General features: G+C 49.2%; 1 protein-coding gene across 1 annotated transcript; it reads left to right on the forward strand.

Annotated features, from left to right (window-relative positions):
• The first annotated feature begins 559 nt into the window (after positions 1 to 559).
• LOC119112026 (pyridoxal phosphate homeostasis protein) lies at positions 560 to 11,419 on the forward strand. The gene is made up of 6 exons (XM_037235978.1): positions 560 to 838; positions 5,112 to 5,255; positions 5,884 to 6,091; positions 6,676 to 6,818; positions 10,778 to 10,876; positions 11,042 to 11,419. Exons 1-6 carry the CDS (start codon positions 716 to 718, stop codon positions 11,249 to 11,251), a joined length of 927 nt encoding a protein of 308 aa, XP_037091873.1. The 5' UTR covers positions 560 to 715; the 3' UTR covers positions 11,252 to 11,419.
• The last annotated feature ends 12,927 nt before the right edge of the window (positions 11,420 to 24,346 follow it).

Consider the following 24,346-nt stretch of genomic DNA (forward strand, 5'->3'; position numbering starts at 1 on the left):
CCGGAATGTCCTCGCATACAGTTGCTGTTGATGCACAACAGATGCGTGGGACTAGACAAATATGATGGTTATATGAGCAGTCCACGAAGCGTGTTGAGGCCAGAAACTGGTGACCCACCCACAATTTCATCTCGGGCAAAAGAGCACTTATCTAACCCAAGGTCGAACATGACCACCGAAAGCCAAGGACATAGCGCAATGCGGGAGTGAAACGATTGCAATGGCCCTTCGGTCTCTTCCCCGGAGGGACTGGGGACCGTGGGGTGCTCGATGGGCGACCAACAGGTCCCTTCCAGACGAATTCAATTGTTCATATGCATACGTGTCATAATCAATCGAAATACAGCGACCGCTTTTGCAAAGGTCTCGAAAGGTATTCAACGCCCGCGGACGAGCTGAGTCCTGTACTGGTCTTATATGGGGCTATCGCGTCCGATATCCAGGAAAGAACGAAAACTTGGAGTCCCAGCGAAACCACTGACTCGTTTGGACTCATCTCACAAATTGTATGCCTCTATGGCGAGACCCCGGATACTAGGCTACATATTTCGAGGGCGTATTAGTGCCCCTTCAGTATTTCATTTCAGCGCAAAAACTTCGGAATCTGCCGTCGCGAATATCACTGCAGACGTCCACGCTATCTGAATGACCGGCGACCTGCAGTTCAACAACCAAGATAGCGAACAAAACAGTAACATGGGGACCTTGAAGAAGAATGCTGAGGCGGAATTGGCGCATGTTTTCCGTAGTGAGAAATGTAGGCAAGATGAGTGAAATCGGGCAACGGCTTGGTTCTGTGTTGGAAAAAGTCAGAAGTGCGGGACGAGAAAGGCCTCAGGTACGTTACATGACTATAAGGTTCCAGGCTTAGTGAACTTTGCAATTAATTAGCGCCGCTTAGGTGATGGCGCATTAAGCTCTGGAATTGCTCGGGAACCCCTCACGAAATTATTCATCTTGGAAAATACACTTAGAGGCACCTTTGATGGTAGGCATCTCATGTGCCTAGACATTGGGGTCGCATGTAGCTTAAAAGGTTTTATTTTACTGGTTAATAATTTCCTGTGGATCTGGGTGGTGTATTTTGGAGAATGGTGGCATTGTGGTGAACATAGGCACCAGTGCATGGGGGCCAGCTAAAACCTTAGCTGTGCCATGCCCCCTGGATATTAACATCATCACTGTTGTCATTGGAGCCCAGTGTGCAGGCCAGGACAGAGATGAGAACAAGGTCCAGGTTTTAGTATCAATTGTGCCCGAACAAGTATTGGGCTTTTCCATTTTGGATGATCCTCACCTTAAGCTTAACATAATTAAAAGTTCAGTTACTCACCAAGTGTGTGGTTCCTCTATTTTGCAGTCAGTCAAATTATTATGATGTTTAAAAGCAAAATTTGATTTTGTCCAAAATATCAAAATAAAGAGATGGTGCAGTTAAACATTGGTATGTAACATTAGAAAAATGGTGTAGGTGTACTTTCCTACCTAGTGTTAGAAAAAATAATTGTACACCATTCATTGTGTTTAAGGCAGAACATATTGCAAATAATCTCAAAACAGGTAGAATCATGCTCCTGCCTTCAAATTTTGATAGCTTTGGTGGTGAGCTCCCGAGCACCACACACACCACACTGCCTGGACTGCCCAGCGCCGTTTCTGCGCTGCTGTTGCATAATTACAATATTTCTGCTTACCAAGAACTATAAAAAGGTATCGAACCAAGGTAACAATAATAATCCAATGAAAATCATTTCTTATCTCATTTAGGTATGTTTATGAAATGCACAGGCCAGAATAGTCCAGAACATAGCCTAAACTAGCCTAACCTAACCTAACCTAACCTAACCTAACCTAAAAAAGACCAGAACCTAAGCTAAACTAAGCTAAACTATTGTACCCTACCCTAACCTAACCCAACCTGACCTAACCTAACCTAACCTAACCTAACCTAACTTAACCTAACCTAACCTAACCTAACCTAACCTAACCAACCTAACCTAACCTAACCTAACCTAACCTAACCTAGCCTAACCAAGAATAGACCAGAACCTAAGCTGACCTAACCTAACCTAACCTGCTAACCTAACCTAACCTAACTAGCCTAACCTAACCTAACCTCCCCACCCCATACCCCCTTCAACCCAGCATCCCATTGGCGTCCACGTTCCATGCCATGTATGGGTACGGTGTAGTGAGCTTTTATTTAGCTGCCATGTTCTCATTTTGCTTTACATTCCCCACCCAATCCCCCTGCAACCCATTGTCCCTTGGTGTTGAGGATCAAATTTCATGGATTCTTGTTACCTTGGCCCCTACATTTTTATGGCTCTTGATGCTGCTTGATGCGCAGTAATGTTGTGACCGCTCGCAGAAATGGCGTCGCGGCTGCTGTGTGTGTGGCGCTCGGGAGCTCACCATCGTAATTATAAAAAATTGAAGGTAAGAGCTTGAATCTACCTGTTTTGTGATTATTTATGATATGTCCTGCCTTAAACACGACAAATGGTGTACAATGATATTTTCTAGCATTAGGTAGGGAAGTACACCCTAACCGAAAAGAATAGTTGTACACCATTTGTTGTGTTTAAGGCGGAACATATCGTAAATAATCTTAAATAAGGTATATCCATGCTGCTACCTTCAAATTTTAATAACTACGATAGTGAGCTCTCGAGCGGCGCACACACCCTGCCGCCTCGACTCCCCAGCTGCCGTTTCTGCGTTATCGCTGCGTAATTACAATATTTCTGCGTATCAAGAACCATAATAAATTATGTGACCAAGGTAACACTAATAATGCAATGAAAAACGTTGCTCATGGCGTCTAGGTATGTTTATGAAACAAACAGGCCAGAATAGTCCAGAACATAGCCTTGACTAGTCTAACCTAACCTAACCTAACCTAACCTAACCTAACCTAACCTAACCTAACCTAACCTAACCTAACTTAACCTAACCTAACCTAACTTTGCCTAACCTAGCCTGGCCTAACAAAACCTAACCTAACCTAACCTAACCTAACCTAACCTAACCTAACCTAACCTAACCTAGCCTGGCCTAACAACCTAACCTAACCTAACCTAACCTAACCTAACCCCCCACCTTATCCCCTTCAACCCAGTGTCCCATTGTCATCTATGTTCCATGCAATATATATGTTCCATATTAAGAAGTTTTGTTTAGCCACCATATTCTCATTTTGCTTTTCATTCCCACCCAAAAATGTCATATTTCCCCACCATGTCAACCAATCTAGAAACAATATGGAAGACTGCTTTGATACACAAGAAACACATTTCATTGGATTCTTGTTACCTTGGCCTCACAATTTTTTATAGTCCTTGATGCGCAGTAATGTGATCATGCAGTTAAGTTGTGATCACGCGAAGAAATGGAGCTGGGGTCGTGGTTGCTGCGTGTTTGTGCTTGGATGTTCACCATTGTAGTTATTTAAGTTCCAAGGTAAGAGTTTAGATGACCTGTTTTACAATTAATTACAATATGTTCTGCCTTAAAAATGACCATTGATGTGCAATGCTCTTTCTTAACATGAGGTAGCAATGTATACCCTGACCCAAGACATTGTATGACTGATCACTGATTGATGTGAACAGCATAAAAGTTATGGAAATGGATCATGCTAACTGAAATATGCTCTTTTTTCTGCAAATTTCACCAACATTAGACCTGCAACATTGCTAGATATTTGTGACCCAAATGTGCCATGGATCTCCCTGCCCACACTTTTAATTTGAATTTCAGGCTTGCTATTCAATTAATCATCCACAAGGTCTGAAAGCTCTATCTGTTTCTATCTATCTATCTAAAGCTCTATCTAATTCTTTAACAAGCATTCAGGATGACTACATGCCTAAAATGTAATGGCATAAGTTGATGCTCAGCAGTAGGAAATACAATTCAAGAGGTGTTGGATTCAGGCAGCAAAAGCAGCAATCAGAGTAAGCCATTAGAACCACTGTGTTGAACTAGTTCATGAAAGCTTCCGCAAATCAGTTTACATGGTCAAGTGGAATATGGTGGCCTGAGACATGGTTTTCAGGTCACCATGTTCAATATGACCAAGTAATCTGGCAGGCTGAACCAGTAAGGGTGGGCTGCATGCTAATCACAGAAATGGATGTAAGTGAGTATTTCACATTTATGTAGGGTTTTGAACTGAAATAGTTATCTTAAAGACCTTCTGGTGCTGTTCACAGTCCTGTTCTCTTTAAGGCCTAAGCCACTCTATTTTCTGAGCTAGGTGCCCACGAATATGGTGAAAGATATATCAGGCAGAGTATTTCAAAGTCACTTTGGCATTCATGACATCATAATAATGTTGCTCAAATCTTGCCATTCCATAAGCCATTCAGCAATTAAGGTCAAGAAAAATATGATAGTCAAGGTATTCATATCTGGCATCTGTGGATGTGATTTCCATATGTAATGGTGGTCAACTGGCTCTATATTGTGCAAGATACAATGACATAACCAAACCATGGCACACCAATGAGCATATTTACTAAACTGAAAATTTTGCTGTATAGAACAGCCTTTTCCACTGAAGTAGTGCACCAATAGTTAGAGTAAGCTTGTGTCATCATATGTGGGGCTTGCTTGAATACCTTCAAATACCTTCAAATGTGAAACATTCCCTTTAAGAGGAAGACAGGTTCTGAAAACAAGAACACAGAATGTAAAGGTGAGTTTAGGACATGGCAGCACAGTCCACCAAATTTGGTATCTCAATCAAATAAATGAATGTGTACCCCTTTAAGTGAAGTGACACAAACAGCCCAAATGAGGAAGTAGAGCTGAGCATGAAGAAAATGACCAGTGAGCTTATCAAATGAAGGCATTTCTGAACCACATACATGGTGTTCAGAAACCTCATCTGTAGTGACAGCAGATGGGTTGAATGGTTCATGGCAGAGTAAATTCCTTCAAACACCTTTTCCCATACAATGGAAGATAAATCAGGCAGAGTATTTGAAAGTCACCTTGGCATTGTGTTTTGATTGATTTGATTTAATTGTTCAGCATTTCCTATACAAAACAGGTGCTTTGAACCTGGATTTAGCTAACCTTTACACATCTTTCTTTTCATGCAGGAGCTGCAATACTCAGTGCCAAGATTGGTAGCTGTGTCGAAAACCAAGCCAGTGAAAGATATCATTGAAGCATATCATGCAGGACAGAGAGTGTTTGGTGAAAATTATGTTAATGAGCTTGTGGAAAAGGCCATGGACCCAAAGGTAAGTTTTGTGCTATCTCTTCAACTCTCACCAGCATTCTTGGTTTCACTGAGTTTGGTAGTGGATGATCAGCTAGACCTACTATTAGCCTGTGTTATACAGGATGCTGACTTTTTGCCAGACTAAAGGTTTCTTGTGTTAGAGATTTTATGCAAACCTCATGAATGGAAGGATTTTTGGGGATCAGAGCTCATGCCAAGCAATGCTTGTTGTGATGCACATTTGGCAAATGGGCATGATTCACAAGATTTAGTTTTCTTTCCTGCAGATCCTACAGTTCCTGCACAGGCAGGGGAGCAGAGCTTACATTGTGCCCAGTGCTAGCATCTACTGAGCTTCAGTCGCCACGGCCTCTGTGCAGATAAAGGGATTAGTATACATCACATTATGGTTTGGTATGTGTCATCATGCACATTTGGTGGAAAGGTATGATTCACAAGAATTTGTATTCCTCCTTTTTTCAAACAGAACACAAGCTGCTCTATGCGGACTGACACGGCACAGGACATTTATGTATTGCGCTCTGACTGCGTCTGATTGCCCTGTCTTTACCGGTGCCTCTGCGGTGACCTGGGGTCGTTTCTGACACTCATTTGACTCCTGCCTTTGCCATCTGGTGTGTTGGTAGCTGCTGGAGCTGTGCCCGGACATTCGCTGGCACTTTATCGGCCGTCTGCAGCGAAACAAGGTCAGCAAAGTGGCCCGACTAGCGGCGCTGAGTATGGTGGAGACGCTCGACTCGCCGCGACTGGCCGACGCTCTCAACGCCGCCCGAGAGAAGGCCGACCTCGACCCGCTCGGCGTCATGGTGCAGGTCAACACCAGCGGCGAACAGAGTAGGTTCAAACCTGCGGAGCATTGAACGAGGGCAGAATTGGGCTGAGGGAAAGGGGGAAAGAGTGAAAGGCATGACAAAAATATTTACTGCTTGCCGTACTTTATGTGGGGAACAGGTTCTGCTGGATTTATTTAAGTATTAACAAAAAAGAAACTTTGGTAATGTTGAATTTTGGTGATGTGAGTGTTTATATATATATATATATATATATATATATATACATTAATGAATGCATGCCATTAATGCCATATAAGCATTCATATATTCATCAATATCTGTACATTCTATCATTTCATCGCTCGTTGTCGGAGAAATATACAAGTAACAAGTTTTGAGTTTTTAGGAATGGAAATCGCGCATTGCTATCTCAAGAACATCTTGTAGTACAAAAGGATGAATGCTCCTATTGTTACTGGAATATGTATTGAGTGCATCCGTAATGAAAACACTAAAAAGACACAACGCCATGTGATTGTAACATGAGATGTACGGAAATAAGCAACTGTCGTTATGTCCGTGGCGCGTGCTGGGCTGATCTGGGAAAGCCCGTGCCAACGTCGACTGCGGTGCGGTTCGCGGCAGGCAAGGGCGGTGTCCAGGCGGTGGAGGTGGCGTCGCTGGTACGTCACGTGCAACAGCAGTGTCCCGCCCTGGTCTTGACCGGCCTGATGACCATCGGCGCGTACAACCATGACATGGCCATCGGACCCAATCCGGACTTTGAGGTGAGCGCTGCCCTCGTCGCCCTTGGTGTCCGATCAGATGGCACGGTCAGCAACAGGTGCGGCACTTGCGATGGTAGCAATGTGAAATTACAGAGCTGAATATTATGGGTCGAGTCTTCGTAGTAAGAAGCGAACATTGAGGGTTCCACGTGCGTTGTGTGAAAACGTGTGCGGCAACTGAACAACGACCGAACAGAAAGGAATTGTTTCATGCTTATATGGGGTCTGAACGTAAAAAGGTAAAGCAGAGTGCTCTGTAAGAGGTGTCCAAGTTGGTCCAAAGGAATTCACAAACTCCGTATTGAATAAGCTCAGCACAACTAACTTTGGGTTTCCTTCGTTGTGAGCGCGTTTTAAAGGGAGTGTGTCTAGGATGATGGGGAATGTCGAGCGTATTTTAAAGGGAGTGTGTCTAGGATGAGTCAGTCGTAAGATGACAGGGAATTTTAGTATACAAAATTGATGTCAATGGTTTCTACCAATTTGCCTCCGCTGACGAAATATTGCCACAGCCTCCCCCCCCCCCAAATTTTCTTCGGTTGGTATGGAAGAACGAAGTTATCGGGTATCCCCAGGTAATCTTCACTGCCAAACACATTGACGTCGTTGAGAAGGTATCGTTGGCTCTAGCCAATGGCTTTTCGAGCATGTTGCTTGTCAGCGCTGACAGCAGCTTGCGAACGCAGCGATGGCAGCGGCCATTATGTTTCGGTTTTTTTTTTACATTCAGCTGAGAACTGCGGTTGTACGGTGTTGGACGTATGATGCGCACCGCGATTTATTCATGTCGGCATCTCGCGTTATACTGAGATGAGGTACAGGTTTTGTGTCGTGTCAATCGCCTGCACTATGTTCTGTTTATCGCAAGAAAGAACGGAATTAAAGCTGGTCAATCAATTCGTCACGAGCATCACGCTGAAATTTTTTCAAACTCAACAAAATTGGTCGTAAGGTCTGCAGGACAGCACTGCTGATCTCTCGAAGCAATAACAGTTTTGGATGTTTGCATTGCTTGCATCAACTTCATGTTCATACGGTTGGTCGAAATATATATATATATATATATATATATATATATATATATATATATATATATATATATATATATTGGCTCTGAGGTTATTTTCGTTGGCAATTATTTTCACGTTCTAAATTCATTACCTACCTTTGAAGCAAGTTATGCTATACTTTCATTCGGTAATTGCTCCAAACTGGTGCTGTTTCATGAATGACGTGGGAAAATCCCAAACACAAAATTAACTCGCTCAGTTTTATTGAAGGTATTCAACAAAACGCTGAACATTCAGCTGCATGTATATGTACAATACATCCAGCTCAAACACCCCACATGTAACTACATGCCACACCCACGTAAACGCTACGAAGTCAGTTGAAAAGAACGAAACGGAAACACTGCTCATGATCGATGTGTCATACTGTTCTCATTCATCGTTGTTGCTGCCGGAGTCGGTGCTGGAGTCGCTGCTATCATCGGTTGTTACGACAACCGGTGGGAGATCTTCTAGCAGCCCGTCGTTCATCCAGTACTGCTGCTCCAGCCTTTTGACGTGCTCACAGCACTTACTCCAGTCCTCTGGAGAGACAGCCGCGACACCTGCCTCCACCAGCCGTTCCACCTCCTCCATCCGTCCCGTCAAGTTCCCCTCGTCTTATCACGCGCTTCATCTGTGCCCACACTAACTCTATCGGGTTCAAGTCGCAGTGATACGGCGGCAGGCGAACGATCCGATGACCATGATCTCTAGCAAGGTTGTCCAGAAAATATTCCTTCTTCCGGTTCTGGGACTTGACTAGCTCCAGCAGCTCCACCTTCCGCATGTCTTCGTCGATGGTCACACCTGCCTGCTGCAACCACTCCTGGATTTCCGCTTCACGCCAGCTAGAAGTTAGCACTTTTTGGCACAAACGGGAATGATATGAGACATTATCTATGATGATCACAGAGTGCTCTGGCACGTTCGGAAGCAGGCACTCGGTGAACCACTTCTCGTAGCAGTCGGCGTTCATCGACGTATGGTAGTCGGCGTTCTTGCCATCGGTCCTGAGGTGGAGAAGTGCGCCCGGTATAAATCCTTCTGAAAAGCCGGCATGGACTATGCTAAAACGTTTTCCTTTTCCAATGGCGTTCTTCCGTCCGTCGATTTGACTACCGTCCAGCCACGCCAAGTCCTCCATATCGTACCGATTATACCATGTCTCGTCGGTGTAAATGATTTTGCTATCGGGAACTTCTCTACGCAGCCTCCTCATCACCCGCAAGAACTGGCATCTCGTTGCTGCAATATGAGGTTTTTCGATCAGGATCTTGCGCTTGTCGATCCTTCGGTACTTAAATCCTTTCGCGAGTAGGTGTTTTCTTGCGGTGGATCTAGACATGGTGACGCCGAACTGTTCGTGAAGAGCATCCGTAATGGTGTCCAGAAGAACATGTTTTCCGTCGATGTACATTTGGTGTACCATTCTCCTCATCGTGCAAACATCGAACGGATCTAGATCCACCCTTGGTCTTGCTGCAGCTGGTCGGGATCGACTTGGCGACTTCAGTCTGGCACCATTCTGGGCTTCACGTTGTATGCGGTAGACTGTAGTCTTCCCAACGCCCGTTACAGCTGCTGTTCTTAATAATGGACTCTCCCAGACGGCGTCATCGTCTCCCGCCTTCAACTTGATGTCCCGGTCTTTGACAGAATGTTGATACACATTATAAACAATTTCCCTTCTGTGTGCCCCAAGAATCCTTCCAGACGCTAGACTGGATTTTTCATTCATTGGTAAGTAGGTGCTAAAACATATAAAAGATATAAAAAGACAATTAAATATACAAGTAGAACAATATTCAAGCTTTTCACTGCGTAAAATATCGCCGCAACACCAAAGTGACGCCGGTCATCATGCCGGTAATTTTTGGGCTACAGCACACTCGAATGATGACCCACGAGCAAAAAAACGTGCAAAATCGTTGGCAGCACTTTAATTCTGTTCTTTCTTACGATAAACAGAGCATAGGCTCTAGGAAAATGAGGTTGTTCTGCGTCATTCTGACAGCGGCTATAGGCAGCTAGAACTCCTATACCCTGAAATTAATGAACGAATTCCGAAAGCACGTGCACCAAATTCAGCGTTCGAAGTAACAAGGCACATGCGCTGAAATTTTTGCTTCGATGTCGCTGGTACACCAGGCAGATTCAGGGTTTCATATTTTTCCGTCTCGAATTACGCAATGGATCCTTAAAGTGCGTACCGCTCTATACCGCCAGCGCTCGCCCTATACACACGAGACCGTAGCAACGAGGATAATGACCATATCACTAGCGCCTAGTTTCTCGCCACGCGTAAGCCAGTGCATTTTTCCTTTCCGGCCCGCCGATTGGTTCATTTTGTGGCATTGTATTTGTCCACGCACAGCCATCGATGCCATCAATAAAAATGAATAGATAAAAACAGTTTCAAGACTCAAACACACATAACACCACAATTAACCATACATAGTTGCACAAAACTCCCCTTAGGGCGTGTATTTGGGAAATCAAAAACAAGACACTGCCTTTAGGCATGTTAACTGCGTTTATTTATCAACTGAAGACAGTTTAATGCGTTTTTTCCCTTGTTCATCTAGGGATATCACATAAATATGCTGATAGTGTAACATGAGTTTCAAGTTTTCTGCTGTTTTATTTAATTATAAAAGTTTGTTATTTGCTGTTTGAAATGTATTGTCATCGAGAGCGCTTGTAAACTTGTCGAGTGAGCCTGACGAGGGCAATCTTATCACCTACATCATGCACCACCGAACCGACCATGCTGTTTCTTATGTGCACACTGGACCGCCGTTATCAGCCAGCTGAGTCAAGGACGCCGGAAGTCAGGTGGAGCAGTCATGTTCTTGTTCGGCCGACTGATGGGCTGTTGATGCAACTGTGTGTTTTTGGTGTGTCCAGCGGCTCCTGAGGTGTCGCGAGGAGGTCTGCAAGGAGCTCGACCTGAGTCCCCGGCACATGGAGCTCTCTATGGGCATGTCGGCCGACTACGAGCACGCGGTACGGCTTCTTGTGGTTTCCGTTCGCAGTGCGAGACTCACTTGTTTACCGTCTTTGAATTCCTTCGACGTTTGGGCAACAGTTTTATCGAGCATTTGGTTGTTGGCTTGCGGCTTTCTTGCTTTGTGAGTCGTCACTAGTGGAACACGCGCACTTCCTTTTCAGATATTAGTGGGCAGTACAAACGTGCGCGTGGGCAGCGAGATATTCGGCGTGCGCCAGTACAAGGGCACGTCGAGCAGCGCTGAGCCGGCAGCGCCGACACCGGGCCCGGCCGGCGTTGACGCCCTGCCACCGGCCGGGCCGGCGGACGGTGCCGCTGGTGCCGCCGCCGGCACGCAGTCGGCACAAGCCCGCCTCTCGGCCGTCCAGTGATCCGGCGGCCATCCATGCGTGGGAGGCCGTCTGCCGACAGAGGCCGCTCGCACGATAGCCACGTTGGTATGAGAAGTAGGCGGTGTGGGGTGGCATGGCCTCCGGATCAGAGTATAACTTGCCAAGGATGTGCTGGAAACGTATTTTGTAATATAAACGGTGCGCGATGTTGATGTATGTTGCAGAGGCCAGTTCATCGTCGTCTTTCGCAGATGGGGTTGAAGGCATGGAGTTTGGGTAAAAAAACAAAAACAAGCGGCATGCCCCATAGCTTGAATTTGTTCGCCGTGCATTTTACCTTGGCTCGTCGGCGACGCATGACGTACCCCGAGGGTGCGGATAGTGTAGTGATCGATTTCCGTGGGTGGGCAGTCAGAGGTACAATGTTTGGTTCCCCGCGATATCGCCCTTCTTGTCAGGTTGAGAGGCATACGACGTCATATAGCCTCAGCAGCTGAGTGCGACGCGAAGCTCCGGTGGCGACGATGACGACCTTTACCCTGACGGTGTGTGCCTGTACAGCCCAGCCAGCCGCCACATTATGTTGCACCGTTAATTGTGAGCCCAGGCGCGCCCAGCGGGGGACAGCACGCTGGACACGAGTCTGGGTCTGCAGAGGTACAGGCTGTCCACGACATCCTTTTTGAAAACATGCTTCCGATGGGCGCTGGCTGGAATACGCTGCTGGAGCTGGTCTTCGAGCAGTGAGTGCTGGTTGGAACACGCTGCCAGAGCTGGTCTTCAAGCATGGCTATGTTCAAAAGAATGGTTATTCGGTCCCATTGAAAAAGTAGCCTCGTGTGAGCGCGTAAGCTAAGCGTCTGTAAGAACAGTCTCCAGGTGCTAAGGTCCAAGCCGCGCCCAGAACCCCGTAACTCGAACGGTGCCACTAAGCCCGTCACAGCACAACCTAGCGCAGGCGCTGAGCCATATACCCTACCTGGAGTGTCTGTTGGCATGCGTGACATCCTCAGTGCTGCACCACAGTACGTCCTTTCCGCCAAGTACTTGTCTGTTGGGGATAGGCATATAGGAAGCATTTGGGTGGCAGATATTGCCCTTTCATGTGATGAGGGTCGTTTTCATCCTGGTATCAAAATGTTCGATTAACTGCTCATCTACGTGCTGAAGTGCCACGGAACTGGACGAAATGGTAGCTATAGAGGACAGAATCCCAGTAAAATGTCACGCAACCACTCCTAAGTAAACAGGTGCTGTATTTTACACGTTAGCTGGGATCGCCTGCTGGGTGGAAGTCCCCCCCCCTCCATTGAATTCCCGTACCAACTTCCAAAAAGGTCCAAGTAGGTTACCGAATTTTCAGAACTTGTTGGTGACATTTTTTGCACATTCTAGTTCAACGCTACGTCGGTGCCGCACAAGGTGACTGAGCTGAAACGTCGTTATTTAGGGATTGCGCCGTTATGCGTGCCTCGGCGGTCTGGAATTCAGTTTCATTTTCCTTTTCACGTTATTTTGATGACTTATATCGACAGGTTCAGATGTTTGCCAGTGAGTCAATTGGAGTCAACGAGGTCGTACCCCCTCTAGATGTCGTGTGCGGTACACATCTATGTGTCAAACCCAGTGAATTTATGCCGCCCATTTGTGATGATAGGTCGACGCAATCCATGCGTCTCACAAACCGATGACTTTTGATTCTGTAATCTACAAGGTCACCCAAGAGCGAAATACTCAGTTCAATTGGCTGGCCGCGCCTTGAACTTCCCCGCCCATGTGCAGGACCTGGCCCTCGTCCCTGGCCTATGGCATGTTTCTGACGCGGAAGTAGATGCCTTTCCTGCTGTGCCAATCACGAAGTTATGCAACGATCATCACTGTTAGGTACCGAGATAGCAATGGGCAATTGGTAGAACTTCCCAGGCGACCAGTGTGTGGGACACCCCAGGCGGGGCCAGCTTGAGGTGAATGCCAGCACGCCCCCTCCCTGCTACCGGTCAGCGGAGGAAATCAGTACTTAACGCCAGTCTACACATCGCTTACACGGGGAATCCAGCGCCGAAAACTATCCGGGAACTTCCACTTTTGAGCGACGCCATTATGGCAATATGATGACGCGCGTACCTAGCTTAAAATGACAACAACTAAAACGCCGATACCCATGCTCGTTACGCTTTAACCTACAGGACGCATCGCCACCGGGTAACTTTTAACCACGACGTAAAGGCCGTGGCTGCTGCTCAGTTACAGACGGGCGCAGTATACGTTTGTGTGGGCGAGCGTCTGCGTATGACTGCGCGACACTCGGTCCTCTGCGATGTGTGAAGGCTAGGCTGACTGAGGGTTTTCGTGATCGCGTAGCTCTTTCTAACTTACTTGGTATCAGACGAAGTTTGGTCCATTGAAAAGTTTCATACGCAACAGCATTGCTGTCACCACATGGAGACATCCGTTGTTCATTCCATGGATATCTAGAAAATTCGCACTGATAGAGGTAAAAGAGGCGGGGAAGCAGCACATGCACATTATTAAATTCGGTCGACCAGCCAGTCCTTTCCGAAGCACGCCGCCGGACGTCGACGCCGATTGCATGTGAATGATGGCATATTCGCTGACTAAATCAACAGTCGCATGCATATTCAGGACAATTTAATTAGCAGCCACAGGTGCAATGTGTAGGACAGTTGAATGAACAATACACAATCTAATGGAAACACGGAATGGAGTTCTGGAGCGGATAAGCTTGTGGAACTCGAAGTTTTCAGTGTCGTCACGTTATACCTGATGTAACGCAAGAAAAACGGAGAACGCGACATACTTTTATTGCAAAAGGCTGTGCCCTCCGAACTATCGCACATTATTTGGCCTGACAATACCAACCAAACCTTTCGTTTGCTGCTGTGAACACAGGGACATAGGCTTTAAGAGCAAGGGGTCTATGGGGTCATATCGCTCCACGTTGCTTGGCATTGTAGCATGAACTCTGATGGAGCATGGCCATGGTTAAATCAGAGAGAGACAGAGGGAGAGAGAGAGACAGACAGACAGACGGGCAGGCAGAGAGGGAGGGAGGGGGACCCACCTGCTGCCACAGTTGTGCGCAACTCAAGTGTGCATTTAAGTATGTGGTTTAGACGCATTCGATATTGGACTGGACGGCTAGTTTTCTTGACGCTGCTGTTTTGCGCGTGCTTCCATCGGTTCCCCTGCTCAGTCGCCGTCAAAAACATGTATTTTCAAAACATTTACGCTGTTTTTGTTCGCGTTTATCGGAGCTGTATCAAAGTGGGGTGATGCTGTTGGCAGCTTTGAGTGTGTTTGTAGGCTTAAAGGCTAGTTAGCTTTATTTATCATATTTTATGTTTTGGTGGTGTACCTCCATTTAAGTGTCCTGTTCAATGGAAGCTTAGTCCTTGCATGCATTGCAGATTTTTGTGATAACCTTCAAATGATAAATGTATCACTGCTGTTAAAAAAAGCTGACTATTTTCATGTCTTGAAACGCTAGAACTGTGGAACGTTGCGCAGGGATACTGCTTATTGACTTCGGGCCGTCCCACTGTCCGTTGCGCGATTTGGACGTATACGCTGATCCACCCTCGGGCACATTCTCTAGTTGGTCGTGTTTGGACCTACGTGCTGGTCCACCCTCGGGCGCATTCTCTGTAGTTGGTCGTGTTTGGACCTACGTGCTGGTCCACCCTCGGGTGCATTCTCTGTAGTTGGTCGTATGTGATGGGAAGTCCGGCAACTGAGAGAGATGTCACGAAAAGAGCTGCTGTTGAGAACCCTGGACTGTGTGGCTAAGTGAGAGGACGGCGTGGCGGATCACTCAGCCGGTGGTAGGGACATGTCGGGGATTTCTGCTGACGCATGTCGCGCCGTATGTCCGTGTACAGTGTGCACTGTAGTTTTAGGGGCGAGGGGGGGGGGGGACTAGTCCTTTGTAGGACTGTGAAGCAGCCAAAACTCCGCAACTTCGTGCTTAATACACGTTGACCCGCTCTTTGTGTTGATTAAAACATGCGTGAAACTGATCGCTTTATCGCACCCTTCCTTTAACGGCCCTAAATAGTATGATCGTCGTGAGAACGCAGACCATGTTGAGAGATGTGCGCCCCACTATTCCGGCGTAGGTGAGAATGCCGTTGATTAAGGTGGTCATGGTCCAGTCAGTTTATACCGTTCGCTGCAAAGCCATGGAGGGGTTTTATATTACAGACCGTTTTTTTCCAGAGTGCAAGAAAAGGAAACGCGGCGGCGGTGCATATCACTATGCAGGCACAACATGTACAGCTTTCGGTGGGCTAATGCCCCCAGCAACTTCAACGTCTTATGTGTGCCCCGAACGCGGACGTAGTTTCGCAAAATCAGTTCGGGGAGAGGCGGCTGAGCCTGGGATTTGATACGACCTACGTTGAACTTACGCCAGAGACGGCTGTCTCCCCTGATTTGGACCATTTTATTTTCTAACTTGGGGAAGGGGGTGGCTGGAACCCAACTGAACATGAATCTACCCCATGGCCCTGAATAGTAAATGCATAGTTGCAGGTGTGGCAATATGCTTCGGGGTACCACACAGAAACCGTAATATTAATTTTCGAGAGGCACAAATTTCTGGGGCTTTTTAGGTGTAATTATTTTTTCTTCAAAGAACTGATGGGGTATCGGAAGCCAGGCTTCATCTTATGAAGGTCGAACAAAAATAGTGGTGGCCCAGCCAAATATTGGAGGCCCAGCCTAACATTGGGGGGGGGGGGGGGGGGGCAGCAGCTCGGCATGGAGGGCACGCTACCCAAGATATACGCAGCTCCCTCTGCATGCATCTCACATGAATCTCAATCCTGCTGCCCTCCATTGCTATGCACTCATTTGTACACGGTAAAGAGAAATTAAACGTGGGAGCACAAAGTAATAAGCCTAATGCACCTGTGCCAAGTATGGTAGCGTATGACTGCCGTCCAGAGGTAAAACCCTGTATGTTCATTTCTGACCAGCTTGCGTTTTTTCTGTCATCTGATTCGTCTTCTACTGAATTCAGATACTTAAAGCAATGGTTCAAATTTGCACACGGTTTTAGCTTTAAAAAAATGGGTTAAAAGCTTGTAAAAGCTTGATAGTTTTAATGACCAAATTCAGCATGAGTAGACGAATCAGAGGACATCAAAAGCGCAACACGGCCAAAAATTAATATGGAGTTTTACCTTTGGACGGCACATGGGTAGCCCACCTGGGTCTCGGATGGACCCCAAATACCAGCCTACCTGCAATCTACATGGGCATGAGCCCAGCTAGCCCATACTCAGCTCATACGGACCCCAGCTCAGGCAGCTGTTCCATGCTGTAAAACAACTGTACACGATATGATACAATCCCAAGGCAGAAAAAAAACAAATAATACACGCATCGTCGTGTATATGGCAACTTAATTGCGTATGTCACATATAGGCAGCCCATCTGGGCCCCAGATTAAGCCTAGATCCTAGCCCACCTGCAGCACTGGCATTAGTCCAGCTTGTCCACATATGACCCACATGGATCACATCAACGCAATCATTCCCTCGTTATGCGCTATTTTTCCCGAACGTGATTAATTCCGATGGGACAGTACAATGCACGAACATTTCGTGTGCGAGCCAAAAGTGTGGCATGCTGTGGGCGCCCCATTTGGGACCCAGTTGAATGTCCGTGCAGTTAGCGATTTATTCAGCGATTTATTCAGCGACGAGTTCCGATTTGTCTGAAAAGTTATCGTGGTCAATTGCGGCATGAGAACATACAAAATGATACTTAATTTGCAATATCAGGTGACCTTCGAGGTCAAAAGCTGGGTCAAAGGACGGGAACTCGTTATCACCCAAAAATTGCCGGTCGATTTGAAGGATATCATCATCAAAATATTCACAAACAAGGAGCTAGCGTCCGTCAGAAAGTCTTGACTTCTCAAGGTCACCCTTAAGGGTCAAACACGGACTTAAAAGACGGGGAACTCGATATCATCCAAAAATTACCAGCCGATTTTCAATTTCCAAATGTCAGCATAGTTAACATACAAAGAACTGGCGTCCGTCAAAAAGTCATGACCTCTCAAGGTCACCCTTCAAGGTCAAACGTGGTTTCAAAGGGCGGGGAACTCTATATTACCCTAAAAAATACCGGCCGATTTTCAACTTACGGACATCAGAGTATTCACCACAAAGAACTAACGTTCGTCGAAAAGTCCTGACCTCTCGAGGTTACTCTTCGAGGTCAAAAGTGGACTGAAACGTCGGGGAACTTCATATCGCCCAAAAGTTACCAGCCGATTTCCAACTTGCAAATGTCAGAATATTTACCACAGAAAGAACTTAAGTCCGTCAGAAAGTCCTGACATCTCAAAGTCACCCTTTAAGATGAAACGAAGACTCCAAGGACGAGAGGTCTACAACACCCAAAAATTACCGGCCGATTTTAAATTTTCAACTGCCAGAATATTCACCCCAAGAAGAACTAGTATCCGAGAAAAATTACCGACATCTCAAGGTCATTCATTCTTCACTGTCAAACGGGACTCAAAGGACGCGGAACACGATGTCATCCAAAAATTACCGGCCGATTTTCAACTTGCAAATGCCGGAATATTAACCACAGATAGAACTAGCGTCCGTGAAATTTAGTTCTGACCTCTCATGGTCATTCTTCAGGGTCGAACACGGACGCGAGGTACGGGGAACACCATATCATCCAAAAATTTCCGGCCGATTTAAACTCGCAAGCATCAGAATATTCGCTTAAGCATTGTCCTTGAAGGAATCTTATAATATTGACCTTCAAGGGTGACTTGAGAGGTCTAGACTTTTTGAAAGACGCTAGTTCTTTCTGTGGTGAATATTCTGATGCTTGTAAATTAAAAATCAGCCGGTTATTTTTGTGTCATATCGAGTTCGCCGTCCTTTAAGCCCGTGTTTGACCTTCAAGAGTGACCTTGAGAGGGCAGAACTTTCAAACGGACGCTTAGTTTTTTCTGTGGTGAATATTCTGACCTTTGCAAGTTAAAAATCGGCCGGTAGTTTGTGGGTGATAAGGAATTCCACGTCCTTTAGCGCCTGTTTTACTTTGAGGGGTGACCTTGATACGTCCGGGCTTTTTGACGGACGCCAGCTCTTTGGCTTATGAATATTTTGATGCCTGCAGTTCTCAAATCGGCCGGAAATTTTTTGGTGATATCGAGTTCCCCTCTTTGGAATCCGCATCCGACCTCGAAAGACGACCTTGAGAGGTCGGAACTTTTTATGGGCACTCGTGTTTTTTGTAGTTAACATTCTCATGCTTGTAAGTTGAAAATCGGCCGATAATTTTTGGGTGATATCGGGTTCCCCGTCCTTTGAGTCCACGTTTGACTTTGAATGGTGACCTCGAGGGATCAGGATTTTCTGACGGACGCTAGATTTTTCTGTGGTGAATATTCTGATGCTTGTAAGTTGAAAATCGGCCGGTAATTTTTGGGTGTATGGATATCCCCGTCCCTTAAGCCCGTGTTTGACCTTGAAGGGTCACCTTGAGAGGTCGGAACGTTCCTGCGGATGCTAGTTCTTTTTGTGCTGAATATTCTGACATTTGCTACTGGAAAATCGGGCGGCAATTTTTTAGTGATATCGAGTTCCCCGTCCTTCGAGCCCGTGTTTGACTTTGAATGGTGATCTTAAATGTCAGGACTTTTTGACTCTTGCGGTTTTAAATATTTTGATGCTGATAGTTTTGAAATCGTTTGGGAATTTTTGGGTGATATCGAATTCCCCGACCTTTGAGCCCGCGTTTGACTTTGAAGGGTGACCTTGAGAGGTCAGGACTTTCTGACGGACGCTAGTACTTTCTGTGGTAAATATTCTGACATTTGCAATTTGAAAATCGGCCGGTAATATTTGGGTGATATCGAATTCCTTGTCCTTTGAGCCAGCTTTTGACCTTGGAAGGTCATATGATATTGCAAAATAAGGGTCATGTTTGGTGTTTTCATGCCACAATTGACTGAGACCTTTTTCGGAGAAATCGGAACCCGTCGCTGAAAAAACTGCTGAATGAATCGCTGACTTCACGAACATCCCAGTTGGAGCCCAAATAATGGCCTACCCGTTGCCAGTCGTGCGGCCAAAGCCTTGGCAAGGCGGGCACAGAGCTGACCTAGGGGCCCCTGATAGTAAAAAGGTCCTCACCAAAAAAAAACGTCGCCAGGTATGGTCTATTTGTTAATGAGATCATGTTTTTCATGGACATATTTTCATTTTTCTTTCCACAGCTGAAATAGAAGCCAGATGCTTCCGCAAGATAAATTGCAACTGGATTTTCTAGTCGATCAACTGGAGGTATCGTGCGTTAAACGAGCAAACGGAATAAAACGCCAGTGCTCTCTATTGTACAATGGTCCATTGGACTCTTTCTGAACCGATAGAAGCCAGAAATTTCGTCATTATTTGTATCTGGGTTGTACAGAGATATTGGAGACTTCACCAAAATACATTGTGAGCCAAAATGGGTCAGCAATTTGTGTTAACTTGGGCAAGCCGTGTTTGTCTGAAAATGCTGAACATTCAGGCGGAATCGATTAGTGACACGAATTCTGTACGTAGGTTTGAGCATGCGCACACACAAGTCTTGGTAATAAAAACCTCGATGCTAGACGTTGCACTTTCCGTAGGCCGCGCAGCGTCGGCCCCGTGGCTAACACCAAGCTGTAACCAACGGGCAGACTAGACGAAACGTTTGTAGTGCAGCTGTACCTTGTGTCCTGCGCCGCTGCTGGGGCGGGGCGCGGCAGACGGTCAGGTTCGCAGGCCGGCACCGGCTGCGCGCCGCCGCCGCAGTTTGCAGGCCGGCCCCGGCTCGCGGCCCCCGCTGTCGGCAGTCGCCGTGGGTAGAGCAGAAAGGGTAGGTGTACCGTCAGGGGCTGCCGCGGTGCGATACTAAAATACAGAGAAGTTCTGGTGAAATACTTGGCGTCTCATAACAAGCTATTTCGGCAAAGTGGCGATCGGATTTGATGTGAGACTGATACCAGAGTTCAGCGGTACGGGTGATGCAGATGTGGTGGACTGGCTTGAGAAAATGGAGCTGATTTGTGGACTGCAAAAGCCCCCAGCGTGCGGGGCCTTAGTGATTGCCTTGCGGCTGACGGGCTGCGCCTCAGCCTTGTACAGGCAGCTGCCAGCTGAGGACCGGCAGGACGCGAAGAAGGTCAAGGACGCCCTGAGGACGGCATTCGGCGTCGACAAGTTCGTGGCCTACGAGCTGTTCACCTCGCGCCGGCTAAGGGCAGGTGAGACGGTCGACGTCTACCTGGCCGACTTGCAGCGGTTGCTGTCGGTGTTCGGCGGCCTCAGCGACGAGGGTATGAGTCGTGCCTTTGTTGCTGGGCTGCCCGACGCTACCAGGCGCACGCTGCGCGCCGGTGCTCGCCTCGAAGGCCTGTCGTTGCCGAACCTGGTGGAGAGGGCGCGGGCCGTCCTCAAGGAGGACGGCGCAGCAGAGGTCGCGGCAGCGGCGGTTCAGCGAGGGCGATCGACGGCAACACGCTTCACCTGTTTCACCTGTGGACAGGCCAACCACCTGGCCAGGGACTATGTCAGCGGTCTGGGTCGAGGCCGTGGGCGTGGACGACGCGGTGCTGATGAACGCCATGGAGGCGGAAGACGCTGCTTCCGGTGTGACCGGATAGGTCACGTGGCCTCATGCTGTCCGGGAAACGACGCCGGAGAGGCGGCGTCAGCGCCAGCCTCCTCTCCAGCTCTGCAGTAGACGGCGCTCTACCCACCGCGCGGCTGACAGTGGACGGCACACAGTGCCAGGCGCTGGTGAACACCGGCTGCTCCGCGTCCATTGCTCACGTCTCTGTTTGCCGCCGTTGGAGAAGGCAGCCAGTTAATGTGATGACCCTGGGTGGAGACAGATACACGTGCGAGGGTACCGGACAAGTAACTGTGAGAACAGTGTCGGGTGCGGCCTGAATAGAGGTGCTTGTAACTGTCAGTAGGCCGCTGAACTTCGGGTTCATTCTGGGAATGAACGGCGTGAGGGCGCTTCAGGGCGTGTCCGTCAGTGCGTCGAATGCAGTGCAGTTCGGGGTCGACGCACTGCCGGCAGGGTCGGCGTCTCCGGTGATGGCAGCGGCTTGTGATGTGAGCGCAGCCGCCGCCGTGTCATCCGAGCCGGCCGGCCATGGCCGGGGGCAGAGAGCTGCGAGTGACGTGGGCGCGGCGGGCGGCGTGTCACCCGGTGCTGAGAATCGTGCCGACGTGCTGAGCCGTGTGCCGAGGGACTGGTTGCGTAACGATTCAACCTTTGAGCGTACGACGCCGGTCGGAGGCTGTGCGGTCGTAGCAGATCGGGTAACGGCGGATGGTCACGGAGTCGGCATGGGACCCACGGACGATTCCACCGAGCAGGGGACAGACGGCCGCGCCGACCTTGAGATGGCGATCGCTGACATTCACGCTCGTGCCGGTCATCCAGGGATCCGACGGACGCAGTTTTATGCTCGGCGCGACGTTTCGTCGGCAGTGACGCGGTCACAGGTGAGGGGTGTGGTGAATCGCTGTGACACCTCTCGCTCTATCGACCCAGCGCCGGTGACTTGGTCACACGGATCGCTGGACGTGCAGGATGTGTGGTCACGGCTGGCGATCGAAGTGACTCACTTTCGGGGGCAGTCCTACCTCTCAGTAGTGGACTGTGGACCATCTCGGTTCAGTTTGTGGCGGCTGTTTCGCCGTCCAGATGCCAGCTGTGCTGTTGACCCGCTGGAACATATTTTCCTGGAGAGAGGTGCACCTGTGGAATTGTTGTGCGACAATGACACCGTCTTTCGAAGCAGGCAGTTTCAGGCATTCGCGGCACGATGGAGTATTCGCCTGCGGTTCCGAGCCGTGCATGAGCCCGGCGGCAATGGCATTGTCGAGCGAAATCATCGCACTGTTACGGCCATTGCCGTCAGGAAGCAGTGCTCTGTCGCCGAGGCGGTGCACCTGTCGAACGTGACACCGCGTGACGGCGAGACTGGCCAGTGCGCCGGCGGCCGCTGTCTATATGTACCCTGTGCGGGATTGTTTGCGGCCCGCTGCTGATCAGCCGGTGATTGTCGAGCCGCGAGACCATGTGACACCGATCGGTATGTTGTTGGAGATACTGTCTGGGTTCGTCTTCGGGGGACGCGGTGTACGGAAACGTCACAGCCAGGAGTGGTGTTAGTCATTAGTTCAGACCAAGTGGTGGAAATTGACGGCGTACCGTGGCACGTACGAAATTTGCGTCGTAGGGGCGATAGTGCTGCCGAGACAGGCGAAGCCGGTGACGGAGGCGCGGATGACAGTGATAGTTTGTTCGTGAGGGTGCCTGTGGCCGGAGAGGATGCTGATGCTGATCACTTTTGGGACGCCACTGATGCTGATGATAGTGCCAGTGTGGCTGCTGCTGATGATGCCGGTGTGACAGGCGACGGTGACGAGCGTGTGTTGCCGCGTCGGAGCGGACAAGAGCGAAGGCCCGTGCGATTGTGTACTTGTTGATCATTAGGATCAGGGTGGGGTGTTTGTAGTGCAGCTGTACCTTGTGTCCTGCGCCCCTGCTGGGGCGGGGCGCGGCAGACGGTCAGGTTCGCAGGCCGGCCCCGGCTGCGCGCCGCCGCCGCAGTTTGCAGGCCGGCCCCGGCTCGCGGCCCCCGCTGTCGGCAGTCGCCGTGGGTAGAGCAGAAAGGGTAGGTGTACCGTCAGGGGCTGCCGCGGTGCGATACTAAAATACAGAGAAGTTCTGGTGAAATACTTGGCGTCTCATAACAAGCTATTTCGGCAAAGTGGCGATCGGATTTGATGTGAAACTGATACCAGAGTTCAGCGGTACGGGTGATGCAGATGTGGTGGACTGGCTTGAGAAAATGGAGCTGATTTGTGGACTGCAAAAGCCTCCAGCGTGCGGGGCCTTAGTGATTGCCTTGCGGCTGACGGGCTGCGCCTCAGCCTTGTACAGGCAGCTGCCAGCTGAGGACCGGCAGGACGCGAAGAAGGTCAAGAACGCCCTGAGGACGGCATTCGGCGTCGACAAGTTCGTGGCCTACGAGCTGTTCACCTCGCGCCGGCTAAGGGCAGGTGAGACGGTCGACGTCTACCTGGCCGACTTGCAGCGGTTGCTGTCGGTGTTCGGCGGCCTCAGCGACGAGGGTATGAGTCGTGCCTTTGTTGCTGGGCTGCCCGACGCTACCAGGCGCACGCTGCGCGCCGGTGCTCGCCTCGAAGGCCTGTCGTTGCCGAACCTGGTGGAGAGGGCGCGGGCCGTCCTCAAGGAGGACGGCGCAGCAGAGGTCGCGGCAGCGGCGGTTCAGCGAGGGCGATCGACGGCAACACGCTTCACCTGTTTCACCTGTGGACAGGCCAACCACCTGGCCAGGGACTATGTCAGCGGTCTGGGTCGAGGCCGTGGGCGTGGACGACGCGGTGCTGATGAACGCCATGGAGGCGGAAGACGCTGCTTCCGGTGTGACCGGATAGGTCACGTGGCCTCATGCTGTCCGGGAAACGACGCCGGAGAGGCGGCGTCAGCGCCAGCCTCCTCTCCAGCTCTGCAGTAGACGGCGCTCTACCCACCGCGCGGCTGACAGTGGACGGCACACAGTGCCAGGCGCTGGTGAACACCGGCTGCTCCGCGTCCATTGCTCACGTCTCTGTTTGCCGCCGTTGGAGAAGGCAGCCAGTTAATGTGATGACCCTGGGTGGAGACAGATACACGTGCGAGGGTACCGGACAAGTAACTGTGAGAACAGTGTCGGGTGCGGCCTGAATAGAGGTGCTTGTAACTGTCAGTAGGCCGCTGAACTTCGGGTTCATTCTGGGAATGAACGGCGTGAGGGCGCTTCAGGGCGTGTCCGTCAGTGCGTCGAATGCAGTGCAGTTCGGGGTCGACGCACTGCCGGCAGGGTCGGCGTCTCCGGTGATGGCAGCGGCTTGTGATGTGAGCGCAGCCGCCGCCGTGTCATCCGAGCCGGCCGGCCATGGCCGGGGGCAGAGAGCTGCGAGTGACGTGGGCGCGGCGGGCGGCGTATCACCCGGTGCTGAGAATCGTGCCGACGTGCTGAGCCGTGTGCCGAGGGACTGGTTGCGTAACGATTCAACC

The sequence above is a fragment of the Pollicipes pollicipes genome, unplaced genomic scaffold (assembly GCF_011947565.3).
Source record: "Pollicipes pollicipes isolate AB1234 unplaced genomic scaffold, Ppol_2.1 Scaffold_7261;HRSCAF=8764_pilon_pilon_pilon, whole genome shotgun sequence".
Classification (NCBI taxonomy): domain Eukaryota; kingdom Metazoa; phylum Arthropoda; class Thecostraca; order Pollicipedomorpha; family Pollicipedidae; genus Pollicipes; species Pollicipes pollicipes.